At 46.8% G+C, this 22,524-nt stretch overlaps 1 protein-coding gene across 1 annotated transcript; it reads left to right on the top strand.

Moving 5' to 3' along the window:
- The first annotated feature begins 353 nt into the window (after positions 1–353).
- KAI2 (alpha/beta-Hydrolases superfamily protein) lies at positions 354–2,628 on the top strand. The gene is made up of 2 exons (XM_077377645.1): positions 354–813; positions 2,073–2,628. Exons 1-2 carry the CDS (start codon positions 446–448, stop codon positions 2,515–2,517), a joined length of 813 nt encoding a protein of 270 aa, XP_077233760.1. The 5' UTR covers positions 354–445; the 3' UTR covers positions 2,518–2,628.
- The last annotated feature ends 19,896 nt before the right edge of the window (positions 2,629–22,524 follow it).

Genomic DNA, 22,524 nt, shown 5'->3' with positions numbered 1-22,524 from the left:
GAGAAAGAGAAGCCTTGCCGAACATGCTCCTACTAGGGGTGCAACTTGAGTCGGGTCGGATGGAGCTTTTGCTAAAATATGAATAGGAATCAACCTGAACCCGACCCAATTTTAATGTAAAAGCTTTAACCTGAATTCCACAAAATCGACCCGAGTTGCACCCGTAGCTCCTAGTAACATTTGAATGATTTCTATCATCCAAATTGGTGGGCCCACTATACTTCTTTTTTACACACCCAAACATTTCCAAGAAAATTAGAGCGAGACACAATTTGAAGAGGTCCTGCGATCCATTAACTAAAAAATCAACCAGATATTATTCATCACAAAGCATTAGTCAATTGTCATACAAACATGTGGTTCTAATAAACCCACTACCTCCCACCTCCTTCAAAATCCCTATTCCTTCCCAAGAAGTCAAGGGTAGTAGTAGTACGAAGCTGAAATGGGAATCGTAGAAGAAGCACACAACGTTCGGATTTTAGGGTCCGGAGATCAGACCATAGTTCTAGCCCATGGGTTCGGCACAGACCAGTCCGTTTGGAAACACCTCGTCCCTCACCTTGTAGATGATCATCGAGTAATTCTCTTTGATAACATGGGTGCTGGTCCAACAAACCCAGATTATTTTGACTTTGATCGATACTCCTCTCTTGAAGGTTATGCTTATGATCTTCTGGCTATACTCGAAGAGCTTAGAGTTACTTCCTGCATCTTAGTCGGTCATTCCGTTTCCGCCATAGTCGGAATGCTTGCCTCCATTAATCGCCCTGATCTCTTTACTAAGGTCATTTGTGTCTCTGCTTCTCCCAGGTATGAAACTCTTCTAGGTAAAATTCAAATGGGTATCTCTAATTTGTAGAGTATTTCCCAATTAGTCATTGTAGATTAAGATAGGGTTAAAGTTTTAACATGTTGGGAAATGTTTCCAAAACAGGTCTTTAAATACAACTATAATACTTTCTTAGGAAAGGAATTTCCACAAGAGATGTTTTTCTTGAATTCCAAACTGGGCCTAATTTTTTTTTTTGCCTAAATATGTTAATCTTAATGGTTTTCATATAACTAAACTTCTAATAAAATTAAGATTTTGGGTTAAACTGGAAAAAGAGATTTGGTGTCTAATTCCTATAAATGTAATTTCTACCTCTGTTTTTCACCATTTCACCCCCTTTTCTTTGCCATTTCTTAAACATGAAAGCATTCCATTGTAGATTAAGACAAGTTTAAATTATGTAACATATTGGGAAATATTTCGAAAAGGTCTCTAAATGCCAGAAAAAAAATATTTTCCTAAGAAAATTGTTCTCAACTTAATAATGTAATTTAAGTTTTTATAACTCAACTCAACTCAACTAAGCCTTTGTCCCAACTCGACTCAACTTGAAAATACCATGGTTTGATACTTGAAAAATTGTTCTCAACTTAATAATGTAATTTAAGTTTTTATAACTCAACTCAACTCAACTAAGGCTTTGTCCCAACTCGACTCAACTTGAAAATACCGTGCTCTTAAATTTACTCAAAAGGTATTTTTGTTAAAAAAATATTTTGGCTAATGATATTGACACTACCATGTTTTGATAATTGCACTAACTTCCCTTGCATTTTATGTTTTAATTGGCTTCTGAGAGCTTTTAGGGAATTATCATAAATGTTGGACAACTGGAAGTAATAAAAGACGAGTCGAGTTAGGTCAATTATAAAAAACATGGTGGTGCGATTATCAGTGGCCTATATTTAATGTCTATGGCATACAGCATATTAACGTAATTATACTCCTTTCTCTGCACTTCACCCCCTTTTCTTTGTCCTTTCCTGGAAATGACATCAGCTCAACAGGTATGCGTTGAATATCTTCTTAACTACCATTTCAACCTCTTCTCTAGTTTTCTTTGGTTTTTTATTCCTAAGAATAGACATTTTGTATCATTTCCATCTCTTTTCTTTGGTCTGTCTTTTCCTAAAAATAGATTTTTACAGCATATGCATAAGTATGCATAGATTATCAGTAAAAAAATTTCATTATGTTGAGTTTTTTTTTTACTGCGTCTTGGGTTTGCACTTTGCAGGTATTTGAACGATGTGGATTACTTTGGAGGATTTGAGCAAGAAGAACTAGAACAACTATTCGAGGCAATGAGGTCTAATTACAAGGCATGGGTATCTGGGTTTGCTCCATTGGCCGTAGGCGGTGACATGGACTCAGTTGCAGTCCAAGAATTTAGCAGGACTTTGTTCAACATTCGGCCGGACATTGCACTGAGTGTTGCTCAAACCATATTTCAAAGTGATATGAGAGAAATGTTGGGTCTAGTGAGTGTCCCTTGCCATATATTACAGAGTAGCAAAGACCTCGCGGTGCCCGTGGTCGTCTCTGAGTATTTGCACAAACATCTTGGGTCTGATTCTATTGTGGAGGTCATGTCTTCTGATGGTCATCTTCCTCAGCTAAGCTGTCCGGACATTGTTATTCCTGTTCTACTTAGACACATCCGATTTAATATTCTAGATTGAGATTATTGCTTGTTTCTCTATGCTCTTTTAATTGGGTAGTTAGTTTGTTTGAATTTCGGTTGTTTGAATTCGAATGATGATTTAATGGTAAGTGTAATTTTAGAGGAAAAAGTGTTTAAATTGTGGGTTAGTTTGAAAACCAATGTGGGGATTGTTGGATGCATTAAAAAATATTTTCTTATTGCATCCACGCAAAATATGATATTTTGCTAGAGAGAACAAGCTTTCCCATTATTCATGAGAAAATCTATGATGGGTTTGGTTATGTAACATGTTTCAATTTAAGTGTGCAACTAGGGCCGGGTCGGGTCAGGTTGAGGCTAACTCTAGCCCAACCAAAGGTAGCATTTCCTCAATCCTAACTTGACCCAACTTGTTCCTATCAGGTCGAGGATGGTCAACCCTAATTCAACCCGCCTCTAAATTTCTTAACCCAAACCTTGTTGAAGTATAAATGAATAAATAACACCAACTCTAACAGCTTAAGCTTTTGGAGTACTAATTGGTTGTTTCGCAAGGTATCAGAGCACCATGTTCTGGGTTCTAGACTCACAACTCCTTGATATTAAGTCCACGTGTAATGCCATTCTGAAAAAGATGGGGCTGCACGTGAGGGAGAATGTTGAAGTATAAGGGATTAAATAACACCAACTCTAACTGCTTAAGCTTTTGGAGTAATTGGTTGTTTCACAAACCTGACCCATCTAACTATTTTTTCCCAATTTGGATAGTCGGGTTGGGTTTGGGTTAACCTAGGGCAAAACACAGAAAAAAAATAATCCTAGGATTTTGAAAATCACAATAAAATTTGACAGAGGCTGAGTTCGCATCCGGTTGGGTTGGGTTTTCCCAAACCTACTCCAGCAAATTTCCAACCCAACCCGAGCCAAAATTGGGTTGAACCATGTTCAGGCCCTGATAGAGCCAGAATCCGGGTTCTCGATCGGGCGGCGGGTAGAGGGCCTCCTTTAATGGTGGTCTAGAGCTTCCTTTAATGGTGCCTGATTCTTGCCCTCCCCCATCTAGGGATTTAATGGTGTGTTTATACTTTCATCCTGCATGTAAATTCTCTTTATGGGGCGCCACGTGGATTTTTTTAATCATTTCGGAGAGAAAACCTTATTTTGTTAGATTGGGTTGCCCCCTCTGGTTCGACGGTGCGCGTGGCTTTGTTGTGTAATCTTGCCTAAAATCGTGACGATGAGGTTTTTTGGTGGCGGGGAGATGACACGTGGCGGGATCACGTGGCCCTGCCATGTCTTAGTGTTTTGCTTAATCATAATTAGATTCCGCTGGTGACACATGGCGGGATTTAATGGCCTCGCCGTATTTTCTCCCTATCATAATGCCCCCTACTCCTTTGGTCCATTGAATGGGCCAAGGGAGTAAGTTCTCTTACCTGGTCCTAGAATATAGCGACGAGGGCATTTATGAGAATCTTGGAATGCGAGGGGACACGCTGCCTCATTTGATGGTTCCTTCTCGAGGAATCGTAGTGTAATTATGGGGCACCGGTTGACCATCCAATTGGAAAGGGACACGGATGGGGCGAGTTACTTCGTTTCCTGGCCCAAGGGTCTCTTTTCAGGTTTACGAAGGAAGGGTTTTTTTTTTTTTTTCTTCTTTATGAGCCTTTTTCTATTCTATAGCTCTTGCTTGACAATATGCCTAAATCCTTTGCTGGTTCCTCTTCGTGGGCCAAGGGCAAGGCCCCCCCTTCTCGGGAGTCCTCGAGTGATCTTGATTTGCGCTCCGACTCAGAGGAAGATCTCATGGCCCACCGAAAGAAGGTCAGGAGGGATTCGGGCCCTCCTCCAGGCTTTCCTCCTTTCCACCTATCTCCCTTGCCTTGCAGGGACAAATCTTCTCGTCCTCACGTCGCTAAAGAGCGGTCTTTTTTCTCCAAGGTCTACCGTCAGGGGATGGAATTGTGCGATGATGAGATTCGGGACTTGAAGCGAAGGAACGGGGAGTTGCAAAGGAAGGTCCACACCCTTAACTAGCAGTTGCTCGAATATGAGGTGGATCCCCTGCTGGAGAGCTCCTGGGAGGAGGAGGAGGATTCCCCGGAAGGAAAATCTTTCATTAGTCGTTTAGACTGATTTGGGGGAGGGGGTTTGGTTGCCAGTTCTTTAGGGGCCAAGCTTCCTCTCTCTCTCTCTCTCTCTCTCTTTATCGATGGTGTTAGGGTCCTGGGGGCTCTTTTTCTTTTTTCCTTCTTTTTTTGTAGGCCTTCGGGTCAGGAAAGTAATTAATGAGTAGTCTTATTTTGTTCCCATGGGATGTTTTTGTATGGTTCTTTTGCTGTTGCTAGCCTGTTCTGTGTGTAATATAGGTGCATTCTTTCTATGAGTACTTGGGGTTGGGGCGGGGTCTTGACTCTGTATATCGTTGTGACGGGTGAACCTTGATCCGGTTTCCTGGGCCGGCTAGATTTGCCTTTAGTTTACGGGGGAGGCAGGGTTTTCCGGGTCCTTTTTGCTCAACCGGGCCCTTTTTCCATCTGAGTGGAATAATCGTGTGTAGGTACTGCCGGATGATTGAAAATCCAAGTCCTTTTCAAAATTTTTTATTTATTAAGTGGGACCAAATGGCGGCCCGCCTTGTTTTGGCGGGAAAATTGTAGAGATAAATTGTTCCGAAAGTTTGTAGCAGGGATAGAAGCGTCTTTCCGTTAGTGAGAAATGACGCTTCGACTCTGGTGGTTTCCTCGAATTCCCAAATCGGCGCCACGCATGTATGTCCCATCAGATTGGAAAGGGCGGGGACTAGTCGACACGTGTCGAAACCCTAGCTTTAAAAGTTTTCTCGGGACTATTTCCCTTTGTTTCTTCGTCTTTTTTGGGTGAAGTGGGTTTTCCTCTGAGGCAATTTCGCTACCGGCCGATCTTCTTCTCCTGCCATCGATTCTTCCCTGGTTTTTGTCCATCTTCGTTATTTGTTCCGGTGAGTTCCGTACCTTTTGTTTCAACTGATTTCTAATTCTTTTCCATTTCTTCTCTGGCGATGTCCGAGACAACTGATTCCCAAAATCTGCATAGTGAGTCAGTGGAAGTAGTGGAGAGTGACCAACCTAGGAAAATGAGGTGGTTGGTAAGGGCAGGAGGTGGCGATCTCCGAGACGACCAGAGGCCTAGAGAACTGGAGGATAGTCCTGAGTCCTCTGGTTCGTCGTCGGAGACCACCCCATCTGAACCCCTTGTTCGGGCTTCCCCTACTCTTGAGGCGGAGATTAGGGATATAAGGGCTGGTGCCATTATTCGTCATGGCCGGGTGACGTCGTTCAAAAGTTCCTTAGAAAAAGGGGCGACGGAGAAGATTGGAAAGGAGTATAACATCCCTGCAGAATATGGGATTAGGATCCATACTTCTAGGGATGGGGTGTGTGAGGGTGTTACGGAGGAGGAGGTGGCTTTTTATGTGGAGGGTTTTAGGGCAGGAGTTAGGTTTTCGCTCTTGGGTATCATAGTAGAGGCCCTTGAATTTTACCGGGTGGTCCCTTCCCAACTGGCACCCAATAGTTGGCGTACTCTTTTGGCCTTTGTGGCAAAGGCGGGCCTACACAAGGTTCAGTTTACCCTCCCTTTGCTTAGGAGTTGCGTCGCCCTTAGTCCTTTGGTGAAGGGTGAGGACAACTGGTTGTACCTGGCCCAGCGTCCCCAGGTGAAGGTTGCGGCGAACTTACCTTCTTCCATTAAGAGGTGGAAGGAGGAGTTTGTGTTTATAATCCCCCCGTCGGACGCGGATTGGGGTTTTCCTAGGTCTTGGAGGCGCTCCAACGAGTGGAGAAGAAAGTCTTTCCCCGATGAATCCAATTATAGCAAATTTGACTTCGAGAAGCTCGCTTCTGAGGAGGCTATTGATGTTTCTGAGTTTAAATGGGAGGGGAATTTGAGGAAATATGGTTTGATATGTACTATGGAGGGGAGGGCCCGCTGGACGGATCAGGATGTGGGGGAGAGTTAGTCTTCGTGGTGAGTCCCTCTCCTTGCTAATGTTTATTTCTGGTTTTTTCTTTCTTTGAGTTTTGTATTCTTTTTTGAGCCGTTTCCCTTTATTCTTGGTGCCAGATATGTCTTCCTCCGAGGATGCCGCTAAAGGAAAGGGGTTGATGGTGAAGTCATCGTCGAAGGGTCGACCTGTTCAACCAAAGATTCCCTCGGATTTCATGGCTGTAGCAAGGAAAGACCGATCGGCAGCCAGGCCTCCTGGGTCTGCGCCATCCAGCTCCTCCGGCCGCTCAGTGGGGGTGAAAGATACGACAAGACCTTCTTCTAAAGAAGTGGAGCCTCCTGCCAAGAGGGTCGTTCCTCCTCGTGCCCCACAAGGGAAGACCGGTCGGCTGGCCCAGGCTTCTACCTATTTTTTGAGGACATTCCCAGTCGGCTGGAGGGGTCGGGCATGACCAAGTTGCTCTTGGACAACATGGAAGTCCCTGCGCAGTGTTATCAGATGCACGATGAGCTGTTCAAGCCGGAGTGGGAGATCGATGTTGAGGATGGTGTTCTTTCGAACCCACGGGTTGGGGTGGAGTTGGGGTTGATGACGGCCCTCCTTGGTGATGAGGTCGAGTTGGAGAAGTTTCCTCGTAGGGCATTGGGTGCCCGTTATCTCCACTCTATATCTTGTGTAAGTACTGTTTAGTTGGCTTTGGTTTTCTTGGTTGCCTTGAGATAGCATGCGGCGAATTGCTAACGGATCGTTTGTGGTGAGACCTTGCAGGCTCAAAGTTATGCTAGGTAGATGCTGGAGTATATGCTCGAGGATGAGTCCGAGATGGGCACTTTTGAAGAGCGTATCCACAAGTTGGGCGAGGATCTCGAGAAGGCCCAAGTCAAGAAGGCGGCGCTTGACGCTACCTTAAAGGACCTTCATGGGTGGCTCCAGATGTCTGAGCAGACGAGTGACATGGCGGAGAATAATCTATTGGTTGCCCGGGAGACGAAGGGTGATGCATTGGCGAGGGCGCGGGAGGAATGGCAGGACTCTGAGGACTTCTTAAAGGCCGCGGCCGCGTTTAGTATCGATGTTGAGATAGAGGCTTTTATCGAGTGTCGGTGGCATGTTTGCGAGGTCGATCATTCTTTACCTCTGGAGACGTTAATGCATGAAGCCGAGGAGACCGTTCCGGAGGACCTTCCTCAGGGGGTGGTAGACGCCGTGGAGCCGGTTAATGATTCGGCGGGCGTGACAGCTCCAGATGTCTCTACCGACGTTGAGGCTCCCGTAGGGGGCCAGTAGGATGGTGAGTGCTGATACTTTTGAATTTTTGTCAAACCTGGTTTCCTTAAGGCCCTGTTTGAGGTCGATGTACTGGGTCTGTGATAACTCTTTGAACTCTCTCTCTCTCTCTCTCTCTCTCTCTCTCTTTCCCCCTTTCTCTTTTTATTTTTTGGTGTGGGAAGGCCTGGGAAAGGAAGGCTCGCTTGTTTTTTGTCCTCCCCTGTACATTTTATGTGACATAGTGTAGGGTCGTTGAGCCTTTTTACAGGTTTCTTTTTGTTGGAATTTTGTCGGTATTTTATTTCGCAGGTAGGAATACCTCTAGTGCGCCCTCGCGGGGCGTCACTTCAGGGTATCTTGCCCGTGGAAGGGCCATCTTCCTCTCGAGTGATCAATTCGGAGTTGATGGGCCCTGCCTGCCCTCTAAAAAGGACATGTCTTATTTTCTCATGGGGAGCTTTTTAGGGTATTTTCAGGGAGATCAACCCAGATGTTACCTCTGTTCCGCTCCCTGTGCTCTTTCGGCCCCACATACGTCACGGGCCGGAAAGTGGAGATGCGCATAGTTTGTAGGGAACACTATTGCATTGATCGTAAAAGGAAATACATAGCTTTGTACTGAAATAACAAAAAGAGACAAACAAAACACATATAATAACTTAAAAGAAAACACAGCTCTTACCCTTCCTTTTCACTGATAAAACTTTCGGAGGTTGTCCATGTTCCAGCTTCGAGGGACTGGGGTCCCGTCGAGGTGTTTAAGCTGGTAGGCTCCAGGCTGGAGTGCTCAAGCGACCTTGTAGGGCCCTTCCCACTTTGGTGAGAGCTTCCTGGAGTTTCGGGGGTCGGATACCTCTGATCGTCGTAATACCAAATCCCTGGGTTTTACCGATCACTTTTTCACACGGGAGTTGTAGTATCGCGCCACTCTCTGTTGGTAGGAGGCGATTCAGATACTAGCCCATTCTCTTTTTTCCAGGATTAGGTCGAGAGTGTTCAGGAGGAGCTCAGAGTGTTCATGTTCGTCGTAGTTTTCCATGCGGAAAGTGGAGAGACCAATTTCTACTGGAATGACAGCTTCGACCTCGAAGGTTAAGCTAAAGGGAGATTCTCATGTCGCGGCTCGAGGTGTCGTCCGATAGGCCCAGAGGACGTTGGGTAGTGCCTCCGCCCAGGACTTCCCTGCTTCTCCCAACTGCTTTTTGTGACTCTGGAGTAGGATCCTGTTGGTTACTTCCACTTGTCCGTTAGCCTGAGGGTGTGCTACGGAGGCGAACCGGTGTTCAATACTCATATTATCACAGAACTTGCAAAATTCAGCACTTGTAAACTGGGGTCCGTTGTCAGTCACGAGTATCTTTGGGATGCCGAAGCGACAGATCACGTCATGATAGAAACAATTTTCGGTTGCCTTTGAGTTTGGCCTTGCCACAGCTTTGACCTCGACCCACTTGGTGAAGTAATCGATGGTGACATACATCATTGTATGCCCTCCCGGGGATTTTGGGAATGGGCCGGCCAGGTCCATACCCATATGGCGAAGGGCAACGAGCTTGTTACTGAGATATAGGGGGGCCGACCGGTGGGTGGTGGTGGCGAACTTCTGGCATGGGCCGCACTTTCTGACGAACTCTTGGGCGTCTCTGAGGATCGTCGGCCAAAAATAGTCGTGTCTTATGATTTTCTAGGCTAGGGTCCTTCCACCTCCATGATCTCTGTAGATCCCTTCGTGTACTTCTCGTAGAGCGTACTCTGACTCAAAGGGTACTAGGCATCGGAGGTACGGCCAACTGTATAACCGTTTCTACAACTTGGATCCGTGGAGCACGTAGTGGGCGGCTTTTGCGATTAGCCTCCGGGCTGCTAATTTGTCTTCGGGCAGTATCCTGTCCTTTAGGTACCATACTATGGGGTCCATCCAGTTTGGCCCATCCGGAATTTCCATCACTTGCTTTTCATTAATGCTGGGGTGAAGTAATATTTCCGTGTACAGGGAGCCGAAGTCATGGGTTTCTTCAGAGGCCATTTTGGAGACGGGGTCCGCTCGATTGTTCATGCCCCGTGGTACTTGGAGAACCTCGACTTCCCCCATTTCTTTCAACTTTTCTCTTACCTTCTCGAGGTATCTTTTCATCCTGAGCTATTTGGCTTCATAGGTCCCATTCACTTGTTCGACCACCAATTGTGAATCACTGTAGACTTTTAATTTCTTTGTGCCCAGTTCCGTGGCAAGGCTCAACCCCGCTAATAAGGCCTTATATTCAGCCTCATTGTTGGAGGCTTTGAAGTCTAGTCGCAGGGCGTATTCTGCCATGAACTCATCCGGCCCCTGGAGGACCACTCCTGCTCCACACCCTCCTTTGTTCACCGAGCCGTCTACGTGTAGAATTCAAAGGGTCTCATTGCCTTCCTCGGGTGGTCCGGGCCTATCGCCCTTGTCTCCATGGGCTGAATGCTCGACGGGGGCCTTGGTTTCTTCTGTTGACGCTGGTTCCGGGGCAGGGGCGGTGAATTCCACTATAAAATCAACGAGGACCTGGGATTTGATGGCCGGCCTTGGTCGGACTTGAATGTCAAATTCCCCCAACTCAATGGCCCAGCTTACCATTCTTCCGGAGGTCGCTGGCTTTTGTAGGATTTTTCTCAATGGTTGGTCTGTTAATAGTATTATGGGGTGGGCTTGAAAGTAGGGGCGGAGCTTCCGGGCAGCGGTGACGACGGCGAAGGCGAACTTCTCTATATCCAGGTACCAGACATCCGCACCATGGAGGATCCTGCTCACATAGTACACTGGATGCTCCTGCTTGTCTCTTTGTTGAACCAATACCGCGCTTACCGCCGTAGGACTGACAACCAAATATAAGAGCTTCACCGGGCTTGGGCTTAGTCAACACTGGCGGTGTTTGGAGGTACTGCTTTAAGGAATTGAAAGCTTCTTCGCATGCCGGGGTCCATTCGAACTCCCGTACGTTCTTTAGTTGGTTAAAGAATGACTGGCATTTTTCGACCAATCTGGACATGAAGAGGCTGAGGGCAGCGACCCGCTACACTTCTACCGCCGTTGCCGGGGGTTCCATGCTTAGGATGGCTTGGATCTTTTCAGGGTTTGCCTCGATGCCTCTTTGACCGACCATGAATCCTAAGAATTTCCTAGATGTCACTCCAAAGGCGCATTTTGCTTGGTTGAGTTTCATCCGGGCTCGTCGCAGAATGTTGAAGGTTTCTTTGAGGTCGGAGATGTGCTTACGGGCTTCCAGGCTTTTTACCAACATGTCATCCACATATACTTCCATGTTTCTGTCTATCTGCTTTTGGAACAGCTTATTCACGCGCCTCTAGTATGTGGCCCCCGCGTTTTTCAATCCGAAGGGCATGACCGTATAACAGTAGACGCCCTGGTCGGTGATGAACGTTGTCTTGGGAATATCTGGCTCGTGCATTTTTATTTGGTTGTAGCCGGAGAACGCGTCTAGGAACGTGAGGAGCTCGTGCCTGGAAGTGGCATTGATGAGCTGGTCTATGCGTGGCAAGGGGTAGGGGTCTTTCGGGCAGGCTCAGTTTAGATAAGTGAAGTCTATACAGGCCCACCAACCACCATTGGCTTTCTTGACCATGACTACATTGGATAGCCACTCAGGATACCAGATTTCTCTTACAAATCCGGCTTGTAGCAGTTTTTCCACTTCAGCTTTGATGTGAGTTTGTTGCTTTGCCGTTCTCTTCTTTTGTCGTACGGGTTTGAGGGTCGGATTTACAATCAACCGGTGAACCGCAATCTCCGCAGGTATGCCGGGCATGTCTGAGGCGGACCACACGAATACATCTTTGTTGGCTCCGAGGAAGTTAATCATTTGGTCCCGTAGGGTGCCTCTTAGTAGCGAGCCTATCCGGACCTCTCTTTCTGGATGGTTCTTGGATATGGGAACGGAGTCTAGCTCCTCGATCGGCTCTCCTCTAACCGTGCGGGCTCACCCTCAGGGATCTTCGCTTCCGATCGTGAAATTTTTAGCTAGGGCGTTGCTCCCTTTCAAGCTTGCTACGTAGCACTGGCGTGCTATCATTTGATGCCCGCACACTTCTCCTATCCCGGTTAGGGTGGGGAACTTCATTTTGAGGTGAGGAGTAGAAACCACTGCTCCCAGAACCCTCAGGGCTGGTCGTACTATGATGGCACTATAAGTGAAAGGTATATCCACAACCAAAGCCTCTAGTTCCGGAAATGCCCCCGGCAGCGCATGGTCGGACTGAAGTCTACGAAGAAGACATCGATGAGTCACCCGAGGAATGTCACCATCGGCGAAGGGGCGAACCGGTTTGAGCCGCCTCTCTTTCGACAAATAGCCCACTACCTCCCCCAGCCAGAGGATGTCAACCAGATGCCGAGAGACAAGCTACTCAAAGCCACGCCCTCCCTACCCGGACAACAAGCGTTACCTCCGGTACGGGCGGAGGAGGTGGCTACCTTAGCACAATTGCTAGGGCTAGACCAACTAGCTGACCTGCGAGTTCTGCTCCCGAGAATTAGAGACATGAGTTTGCGCATGTTGGGCTTGGCTCCTGATCATTACTCCTATTTCTTGCTGTTGGGTGTGGTTTCTCATCGTCACAAAGTGTTCAGGCTGAGACGAGTCCCGTGGATGGCGCAAGAATCCGGGTTCCTGATCGGGCAGTGGGTAGAGGGCCTCTACAGGGTCTGCAATCACAAACAAAGGGGCCAGGGAGGTCCGGGGTGAGTCCTGGACGACCACTTCGACACCCAAGTCAGATTCTGGGCCAACAATATAATGAACAACAGGAAATGACTGAGGTATAATTAGGTTTACCGGGACCAACGCACAAGCTCTCTCTCTGATGTTTGGGCAGGTGAGTTGAGAGTAGAGGGTAGGGGGAGGGATAGGGATAGGGCGTCTAGCGCCGTTTTTCCTTTCTTGCTTAGGGTCGGTCGGTTTTAATGATGGTCTAGAGCTTCTTTTAATGGTGCCTGATTCTTGCCCTCCCCCGTCTAGGGACTTAATGGTGTATTTATACTTTGATCCTACATGTAAATTCTCTTTATGAGGCGCTACGTGGATTTTTTCATCATTTCGGAGAGAAAACCTTCTTTTGCTGGATTGGGTTGCCCCCCTGGTTCGACGGTGTGGACCCCGATCCCGAGAGGACGAGTGTGGCGAGAGACACTAGGTCCCCCTGCAATCCTCAAAAATCTCCACATGTGAAGGAGAACTCTACCAAGGAACTCTCAAAATAGGTGCCACTCTCACAGCATATCATGAGTGGCGATATAAAATGAAAGAGATACATCTTGATCCAAGAATGAATCCCCGAACCAAGACGTACCTAAAAATAACTCAGAGTCGCTATCCATGAATACGCCATGGAACCAAAACAAATGCTCTGTCTGCAACGGATAACCAGAGATACAAAAGGTCTGTGCCTGATTACGAATGGGGAAGGTCCGAAGAGCACCTCCAATTCGTCCTAGTGCAAGCACTTGGTCTCTTATGCCATTTATTATTAACCTCGAAGAGTTTTGGGCGAAAATCATGTGAAATGGGAACAAATATCCCCGAGTGGATGTCTAACTAATCATGCATGACTCGGGGATGAAATAATAAGTAAACACAGCATAAATGAAAAAAGTGTGTCACCTAAGCATTGCTAGGTTATGTGTGACATGCCTAATGGGTGTCTAAGTTCTGGTGGGCAAACACATGCATGCTACAGCTAAAGGTATAAGGTCTGCGCATGAAAGTAAGAAAACATAGCAAAACACACGACATAACAAAATAACAACTCCTAAGACTCTAAACGATTTAGCCCGAGTCCTCGGATGATCTGATATTCATCCAAAGAAGCCTACGTATCCCTGCCTCCACGAGAATCAAGACAACGTAGTTCTTCGCGCCTATTCTAAGCTATGATGCCTAAGACACCTAAACCTCTATCTTAGACTCGATCTAAAAGACCGGACTAGTTATTAAAGCTTCTTGAACGATTATTTAAATTCCAATGAATTGTAGATTTTAGGACACCCTATATGCCTTAACTAAATGCAGGTTAGCCCTAAGCTAATGCAGGTGGTTCCTACAACCTATGTGTAACTAGGCTGTATTTTCTAAGGAAAACAATGAGATCACTAACGCATCTTATTCTAGCCATCAGTCGGCGATGTTGATCGCCAACTGACAGGACAGAGGCATCCCTATAACTCTAGGACAAACCCCTAACTCTAAAACAAACACAAACAAGCACACAACACATCAAAGACAAACTCCTAACTCTAAAACTCTCTATCTAGGATAAACTCCTAACTCTGAAAACAAGGTTTTGAAGAAAAATGGTTAAAGCATTTATTTACAAAGTTTGGTTGGACTTGGGATGAAGATCACAAGCTACACTACGTACCTCGTGGAAAAGGATCAAGCCAACGTAGTTCGAAATGAACTTCCTAACTACGCTCTAAAACTCAACACTTTAGCTGATTTAAGGTTTTTAATGTTTTTCAAATGTTTTTTATAATTTTAAAGTTTTCAAATATTTTTGAATTTGAAATTTCTAATGTTTTTGGATTTTAAAGCTTTTCCAATACTCTAGACCTTTAAATGCTTTCAATCTTAAAGGAAACACGCAACCACAACCACAAACTAGGGCAAAGCCCTAAATCAAAAGGGAAAATCCCGAACAATCAACTAATGTCTCAAAGAGACGAATCACAACAAGTAAACAAGCGTCCAAAGAACAGAGAAAATAATCTAAGATCCCAAGCAGGGAAGGCTCCAATAAGACTGAGTTAGTCTCTAATCAAAGCGAAGTAATCATCAACTCTAAAGGAGAAACTCCTAACTGATAACACTAGGGAGGGAGTAAAAATGAGTCAGAGACTCTAATAAAACTACCAAGTCAAAGCCTCGTTCTAAAAGAGGAGGCCGCTCTAACATGAGGCTAGGTAAGCCTCCTAAAGGGGAAACTCTCTATATGAGACAAGGCTTATCTCTGAGACACAAATGACGTAAACAAGGGTTCCGATGAGACTGTGCAAGTCTCCTATATACAAAGGAGGGGAGCGCTACTTGGACTGAGCAAGTCCCCTAAGGATGGGCTTGGGCTAGCGCCTTCATCGCTCCTTTTTGCCTTCACTCGAGCATACCAAGATCAAAACTAAACTCCGACTATCCTTTCTAAAAAGGAGCAGGAACTTATTGCAAGGACTAAAGCTCTTCCTTCACTGCTCAAATGAACATACACAGAGTCAATAACCATGAGAAATGAAGGCAAACGCTTAGACTAAGGTCCGCATCACTCAAATGAATATATGAGGGACCTTGAGATCGAAACAAAACTACCACTAAGGAATGAACCCCGCCAGCTTGCAACATTCATCACATGAATGTCTATATTAAAAAGGCCAATCTTAAAGTGATGCCTTAATAAATATCCTGGCCCTATTACTCCAATCTCCAACTGATATGCCAAAGATTACCAATCCTAATAATCAAGGGCCTAAAGGAAACCCAATTCTTAAGTCACTAGAGGTTAAGAGTAATCTCAATGAAATAACAATAACAACCCAAAACACAACATACTCTGAATTTCATAAGTCAATACAACATAATATACCCCCGATTTCCTAAACAAATGTAACAGAACATGCTCTAAACATTCCTCAATTATGTAACAGAATATGCTTTGAAATTTCTTCAATAAATGCAACGAAACATGATTTAAATCTCTTTAGTAAAGACAAAAGAACATGCATTCAAAATTTCATCAGCAACTGCAGCAGAACACGTTCTAAATTTCCTCTTTCGTTGTTTTTATCATTTAGAAATCTTTCCTTTTAACAACTTAAACATGCTCTTTTGTAATCTATGGATTATTAAAAAAAACGAATTTGGTGCAGACTGCAAGATGTGACAAAGAGAATTAAAAAGATGCATAAATTCATACCCGTGACAAGGGGCAAGAAAAGAGAAATTAGATGATTCAAATAATCAAACCCACAACATGGGGTCTCCTGTGAAATCAGATGGTACTCATACCCTCGACATGGAGTAGAGTGATCATCTGATTTCCTACATCAATTGAGCACGTATAACTTTCTAATCCATCTCCAACACAATTAACACCATTTTACACCCAAATTTATGAACTGTTACCATACTTTCGAAAGAGCAAAGTCAGCCATCACAACCATTTTAGCAATACAAGCATGGTTAGAAATGTTACCTGAATAACAGAGATGACCAAGAGGAAAGACGCTTGAAGAGCGAATTTAGCGCCAAGGAGACCACCAGTGAAGGAAATCTCCGGGATTTAAGTCCCAATTGCTCAAATTGAGATTTGGAAGGGATGAATCTGAAGGTATTCCAGGTCTAAGGTTTAGAAGTGGGCTTGGAGGTTGATGGGGTGAAGAAAAATGGGTTTAGGATTATTAGAACGAAATGAAGATGGAGATGGTCGGTGAGATGGGGTTTGAAATGGAGAGAGAACAGAAATAGGGAGGTTAAGATGAGAAATGAAGAGGGTTTTGATGTGGGTTTGGGGTCAGAGAGAAAAATAAAAAATAAAAAAAATGGCTGAGAGTGGAGGTGGCCGGCTGGAGGTAATGGTGTTGGGCCGGAGAGAATGGGGTTGAAACAGAGGGTTAGAAAATGTTGGAGATGGAACGAAATTGAGAGTGGCGGTATTGGTGGTGGCTGATGGAAATGGGTTTGGGGAAGAGTGACCGACCGGAATTAGTAGGGATGGGGGTAAGAATGAAGTGGGTTCGGTCGGAGGTGGCTGCAGATCTTAAGGGGAAATGAAAGGGGTTTGGGGTTTTAGATTTTGCAGAGAAGAGGAGATGGGTTTGGGAGTGTGTTCTCGGATTCCGGTGGGGTTTGCCGGAGATGGAGGTAGAGGGTGGAAAAGATGGCTGAAATGGAGGAGGGCCGGCCGGATTCCGGTAGGAAGATCGGAGAAGATGGCCGGAAAATGGGGGATTTGCAGGGAATCTTGGGTTTTAATGGTTTGGAATGGGTTTTTAAGAAGAGGGTTTTGATGGTGAGGGTGAAAAAGATGGTGGTAGGAGGTTGCTGGTCGGAGGTGGCACGGCCGGAGTTGCAGAAACGGTCGGTGAGATCCTCTCCCTTTGTCTTTCTTTTTCAGCTTCTTTCTGGTTGAGGTGATGGAGGTGGGAGATAGAAGAAGGTGGGGGTTTCGAAGGAGGTTGAGGTTGGAGGTATCTCTGTGGTATTGACGATGGCTGATGGTGCCGGAGAAGATGGGTTCGAATGGATAATGGAGGAGATTTTTCTCCTCTCCGCCTTTCTCTCCCTCTCTCTGTTTCTCTTGATTTTAATGGTGAAGAAAAACCTCTCTCGGTAGCTGCAAAATGAGAAAATGAAGCGCCTCCCTTTCTAGCCCTAATTCGTTGTCTTTTTTTATAAGGGGAATGATAAATTCGACCCTCCCCGCTTTTGCATTTTGGACAACCCTATGCTCATTTCCATTTTGACTACTCTTTTACTCTTAACAGCCCCTTCTAGTGTATAATGAATGCTCTTTTCAACTCTGCAGGAGGGCCCAAGTAGAAAACAGGGCACACTTTCTTTTCTTTAATTCACTTGCAGGGCACTCCTATGCATCTAATCCACCCCACTCTGCATTTCTTTAGATTAAGCTCGGATTAAACCCAAGACCATGGGTTGAGGTGCGACTTGGGTCGATTAATAGGTTCGGGTTTCGAAAATTTATTTAGTTTTGGGAAATTAGGGTCTGGTCAAAATGGGGTGTCTACAGACGGCGTGCGTGGCTTTGTTGTGTAATCTTGCCTATAATCGTGATGATGAGGTTTTTTTGTGGCGGGGAGATGACGCGCTGCAGGATCACGTGGCCTGCCATGTCTTATTGTTTTGCTTAATCATAATTAGATTCCGCTAGTGACACGTGGCGGGATTTAATGGCCCCGCCGTATTTTCTCCCTATCAGGCCCGACCCAAGTTGCACCTCTATGTTTCATTTACCAAATTATGTTTTGCATTTACAAAAAAATATCGCAGTAAACAAATATTTATTGTAGCCCTAATAAAGATAAATAAATTTAGGGAAATGATTTCAACACAACCATGTTTTGATATAAGACGCTCATGTTTCTTGTCTTTTAGTATTTAAAGAGCTGTAAAACGGTTTTTATGGTTCCCAAGAAGCACTTACGTGACAATTATATGCTAAAAGACAAGATACATGAGCGCATGTATCAAAACATAGTTGTGCTGAAATCATTTACCTACTTTTATAATCCAATGAGTGGGTAATTTTTTAATAGTCGGTTTAAATCCTTAAAGAAGATTATAATGAGAAAGTAAGTGGTTCTCGGGCATCTCTTTTTTCGCTTTGTCCACCTTTGTTTTGTTCTTTTTCTGTAAGGCCTCTCATTTTAATTTCATTCTTTGGAAGCAATGCGTAATCACATTATTTTATTTGTAAGCAATGCGTAATCACATATAATCAATTAATAAGTGTTGTTGGGATTCAGTTGGGAGTGAATTTTTCTGTGGTAAGGATAACGATGACCGAATCTAATAGTCGTGGCTGCCTTGTATGGGTAGCACGTCTCCTTCAAGGTTTTGTCGTATCTAGTACCAGATTGTTTTTTGGTTTTGGGGCTTGAGATCCATCGAAGTAGGACTAGTTCAAAATGATGGAATGGCAATTACAAGAACAAGTACTCAAAAAGTCACTTTTACTATCAATGCTAACAGGCAATTTCTTAGTCAGGGCTTGTATGTGAAAGTTAGTGGTGCAACTTGGGTAGGGCTAAACCCGAACCGATGGGTTCAACCCGCTCGGGTTGGGTTGGGTTAGGGTTGGGAAAAGCCAACCTGATTTAATTTCGGGTTGGGTTAGGATTGTGGCCTTGGCAACCCGATCCGAACCCGACCTACATCCTCTAATTTTATCTTGATTTTTATGGGTTAATGTATTTTTCTATTTGCCTAAGGTGAACCCGAACTAACCCGACCCGATTTTGGTTTGATGGGTTAGGTTAGGGTTGATAAATTTAGAGACGGGTTGGGTTAGGGTTGACCATCCTCAACCCGAGGTTCAGGTTGGGTTAGGGTTGAGGGAATGCTATTTCGAGTTGGGTTAGGGTTGGCCTCAACCTGATCCAGCCCGACCCGAGTTGCACCCCTACTGAAAGTAATACGGTTGATCTTTTTGAAAATCATAAGACGACTGACACGGTCTTTGTCACATACCGAAAGGACATCCCAATCCTAAAAGAAGTTGATGGATCAACAGCTTAGAACCATCCGATCAAATTGTTTTTCATTTCGTAGGGATTATGGCTGCAATTCAAATCAAGTAAACAGGCAGAAGTGGGGCTTATTATTGTTTAGGAAAGAGCAAAAGTGATTTTTTCGGGGAAGTGATATATCCGCCCCTTTTGATCACCAGGATCATCCCCTGTCAGTGTTTGTGGCAATAAGGGGCATTGAATTCTTCTGACAAAAGTACAACAGCCCCTCTTTAGTCATTGATACACTGACAGGGGGTGCTCTTGGTGATCAAAAGGGGCGGATATATCATTTCCCTTTTTTTTTTCCCAGAAAAGAGTGGGGCCCATGTGCAAGCCTAAAAGATGATAAGTGACCTACAAGAGTAGTAGGCCGGCCTGGCATCTGCCCTCGAAAATAGAAAGGGAAACCTCTAGCATAATGCTGGCTCGGTTCAGTTCTATTACTTACGACTGAGAATAGGTGAAAACGCCCCATTTGCCATGTAAATACCAAAATTTTGCAATCAAATATTTCGACTCTCGATTATTTAACTCTTTTATTGGTAGGTGATGGGGTCCGGACTCAGCACTGATGGGTCCGAACTCAGCACTGATGAGGTCCGAACTCAGCAACCAATTGGCTGTTGGCACGTGGCCCTCACAGGGACCGTTGCAAAGCCAACACCTGTCCCTGCTAGGTGTGACACCTGGACCAATCAGGGACTTCCACCTACCCTTCTTAGGTATGAGACCTGGTCCATACAGAGGCCACCACCTGTCCTGGACAGGTGGCTCAGAACTACCACATGTCCTAGACAGGTGGCTCAGAATCACTATAAATAGCCTTCACTTGTGCTAAGGTGAGGGATCTGAAAATCAAAACCCTAAGCTTTTGCTCTGACATTGCTCTGCACTCCTGCTCATACTGACTTGAGTGTCGAAGCGCCCGTCCGGAGCACCACTCCGGGTTGGTCCTCTGACCCTTTCTCTTCTTGTCTGTGCCCTTGTGCAGCGCAGGACTCCCCTAGCCTTTCAGGTGTGACTTGCCAGATCAGCCCTTCAGGCCCAGATCAGCCCTTCCGGCCCTACCATAACCTGTTACCAATTTTAGACCTAACAGATTTGGCGGCATCCGTGGGACCCCGCAACAAAAAGCTGTTCGGAACCTCACTTAAGCAATGGTAGGAAAAAACGGAAAGCATGTGCCAACCTCCCGGACGACCCGGGCTACAGCCCCCCGAGAAGGAAGAAGCGAGCGATTGGCCTCGCAGATAGAGGTCGGGGCGCCAGGGGAGCGCAGTCCGACTCACTCGGACCGTTCAGACCCTACCCCGACCCCGAGGGAGATGCGGGCCCTTTTTCAAGAAATGACTGCTGTGATTGCGCAGTTCAGGAATCCGGCCACCGCACTCCAGCAGCACCCAGCCGAAGCCTCTCAGCCCGCCCAGGGGAGGGGAAGCTCCCGCAGAGAGCACACGCCTCCGCCCCGGGAGCAGACTCGTCACTCCACAAGACGAGATCACCTCTCCCGGGGCAAGCATGTGAACCCCGAGCCTCGCCTACATCACCGGTCACGATCTCCCTCCGTACAAAGGCATGGCAGCAAGAGAGACGCCACGCACGGAGAGGGATCGCGGCACCGGCGAAGGAGTCCGGCCAGTCAGTCCGGATCGGCTATGAGCCCGCCAGCAAGGAGAGAGAGGCCCGTCCGCCGGGCTGAGGAAAGAGAAGACCCGGTGCTGCGAAGGATCCAGCAGATCGACCACCGGATCGAAGAGCTCGCCAGAGAGCAGGGCCGGCCTGCCTCCCGGATCTTCACAAACACTCAACCATTTTCGGAGAGAGTGCTCAGCGCAGAGGCCCCTGCAGGCTGGAAGATGCCGCAGATTCCGCAGTATGACGAGACCACCGACCCCGTGGACCACCTGGAGACTTTCAGGACCACAATGCTCCTCCACGGGGCGTCGGATGGATTCCTTTGCCGGGCATTCCCCACCACGTTGACCGGAGCGGCGCGGGACTGGTACTCGCGGCTTAAGCCCAGGTCAGTGGATAATTTTGAGGATTTTGGGGATGACCTGGCCCGCCATTTCATGAGCAGCAGGAGACCCAGGAAGACGACAGCTTCGCTGATGGCCCTCAGGCAGAGAGATGATGAGGCCTTGAAAGTGTTCGTCGGTCACTTTAACAGGGAAGCTCTTCAGGTTCCCAACCTGGATCCCTCCGCGGCCACGAACGCCCTTCTGGCCGGCGTCCGATCAACTGACTTCAGGCGAGCAGTGGCCCGACGCAACCCGCAGTCCCTCGCAGACCTGATGACCGGGGCGGAGGAATACATCTCGGTGGAGGAAACTCTCGCCGCCCTGGACTCCGCTGGCAGGAGAAGGCCCGAGGAGAAGAACCCTACCAAGCAGCGTAGGGATGATAAGTCTCAGAAGAAGGAGAGAAGCCCTTCCCGTAGGGAGAGAAGCCCTTCTCGAAAGGGGAGAAGCCCCCAAGGGAGAGAGCATTACACGCGGCTGACCGCGTCCAGAGCACAAATCCTGGCAGCCATTCGGGAAGAGGACTTCATCCGGTGGCCGGAGAGGCAGAACTCGTCGACAAAGAGAAACATGTCCCAGTACTGCAGGTTCCACAAGGACCACGGCCACGACACTAACGCGTGCCTTCATCTGAAGGAGGAGATCGAGCAGTTGATCAGCCGAGGGTACCTCGGGAGGTACTTGAAAAATGATGACAACAAAAGAGAGCGCAAGGAGAAGCCGAAGCCCAGAGGCAGAAGCCCCCGAGGCGCTCAACCTCTAGGCGACCGCATTCAAGCTCCGGCCCCGGCCAGCCCCTCTCCTCAGGTACCTCAACCTCAACCTCATGGTGTTATTGGTACCATTTCAGGAGGGCCGACCGCAGGAGGAACCTCTTCATCAGCCCGCAGGACTTATGACCGACAGGTCAACGCCGTCCATACCTGCAGCAAGAAGGCCAGGCTAGAGAACGAGATATCCTTTTCAGATGCAGATCTCGACGGCCTGATCCTTCCGCATGATGATGCCCTGGTCATCACCATGCTGGTGGCGAACTGGGAAATGAAGAAGATCTTGGTCGACAACGGGAGCTCCGCAGACATCCTCTATTATCACGCCTTCGAGCGGATGCTGATCGTAACCGACCGTCTGAAGCCGGCCAACTCCGATCTGTTCGGGTTCTCCGGAGAAGTTGTTAAAGTCGAAGGGCAGATCGAGCTTCCAGTTCTTATCGGGGAGCTGCCCTGCCAGTCCGTCGCCATGGTAAACTTCTTGGTGGTAAGGGCCAAGTCGGCCTATAATGCTATCCTGGGCCGCCCCGGCCAGAATCTCCTCCGAGCCGTTCCCTCCGCCTATCATCAGAAGATGAAGTTCAATACACCAGCGGGCATAGGGGAGGTCAGAGGGGACCAGCCCCAGTCGAGGCAGTGCTATGCAGCGGCGCTGAAAGGAAAGAATGCGTCCGAGTCTCTGCCGATCGAGCTGTTTGATCTAAGGGACGAA

This window comes from Tasmannia lanceolata, unplaced genomic scaffold (genome assembly GCF_043159265.1).
Source record: "Tasmannia lanceolata isolate RefF3 unplaced genomic scaffold, GAP_Taslan_0.1 ptg000004l, whole genome shotgun sequence".
NCBI lineage: Eukaryota > Viridiplantae > Streptophyta > Magnoliopsida > Canellales > Winteraceae > Tasmannia > Tasmannia lanceolata.
The sequence above is the reverse complement of the archived record's forward strand: the minus strand, read 5'-3'. Positions and strand labels throughout refer to the sequence as shown.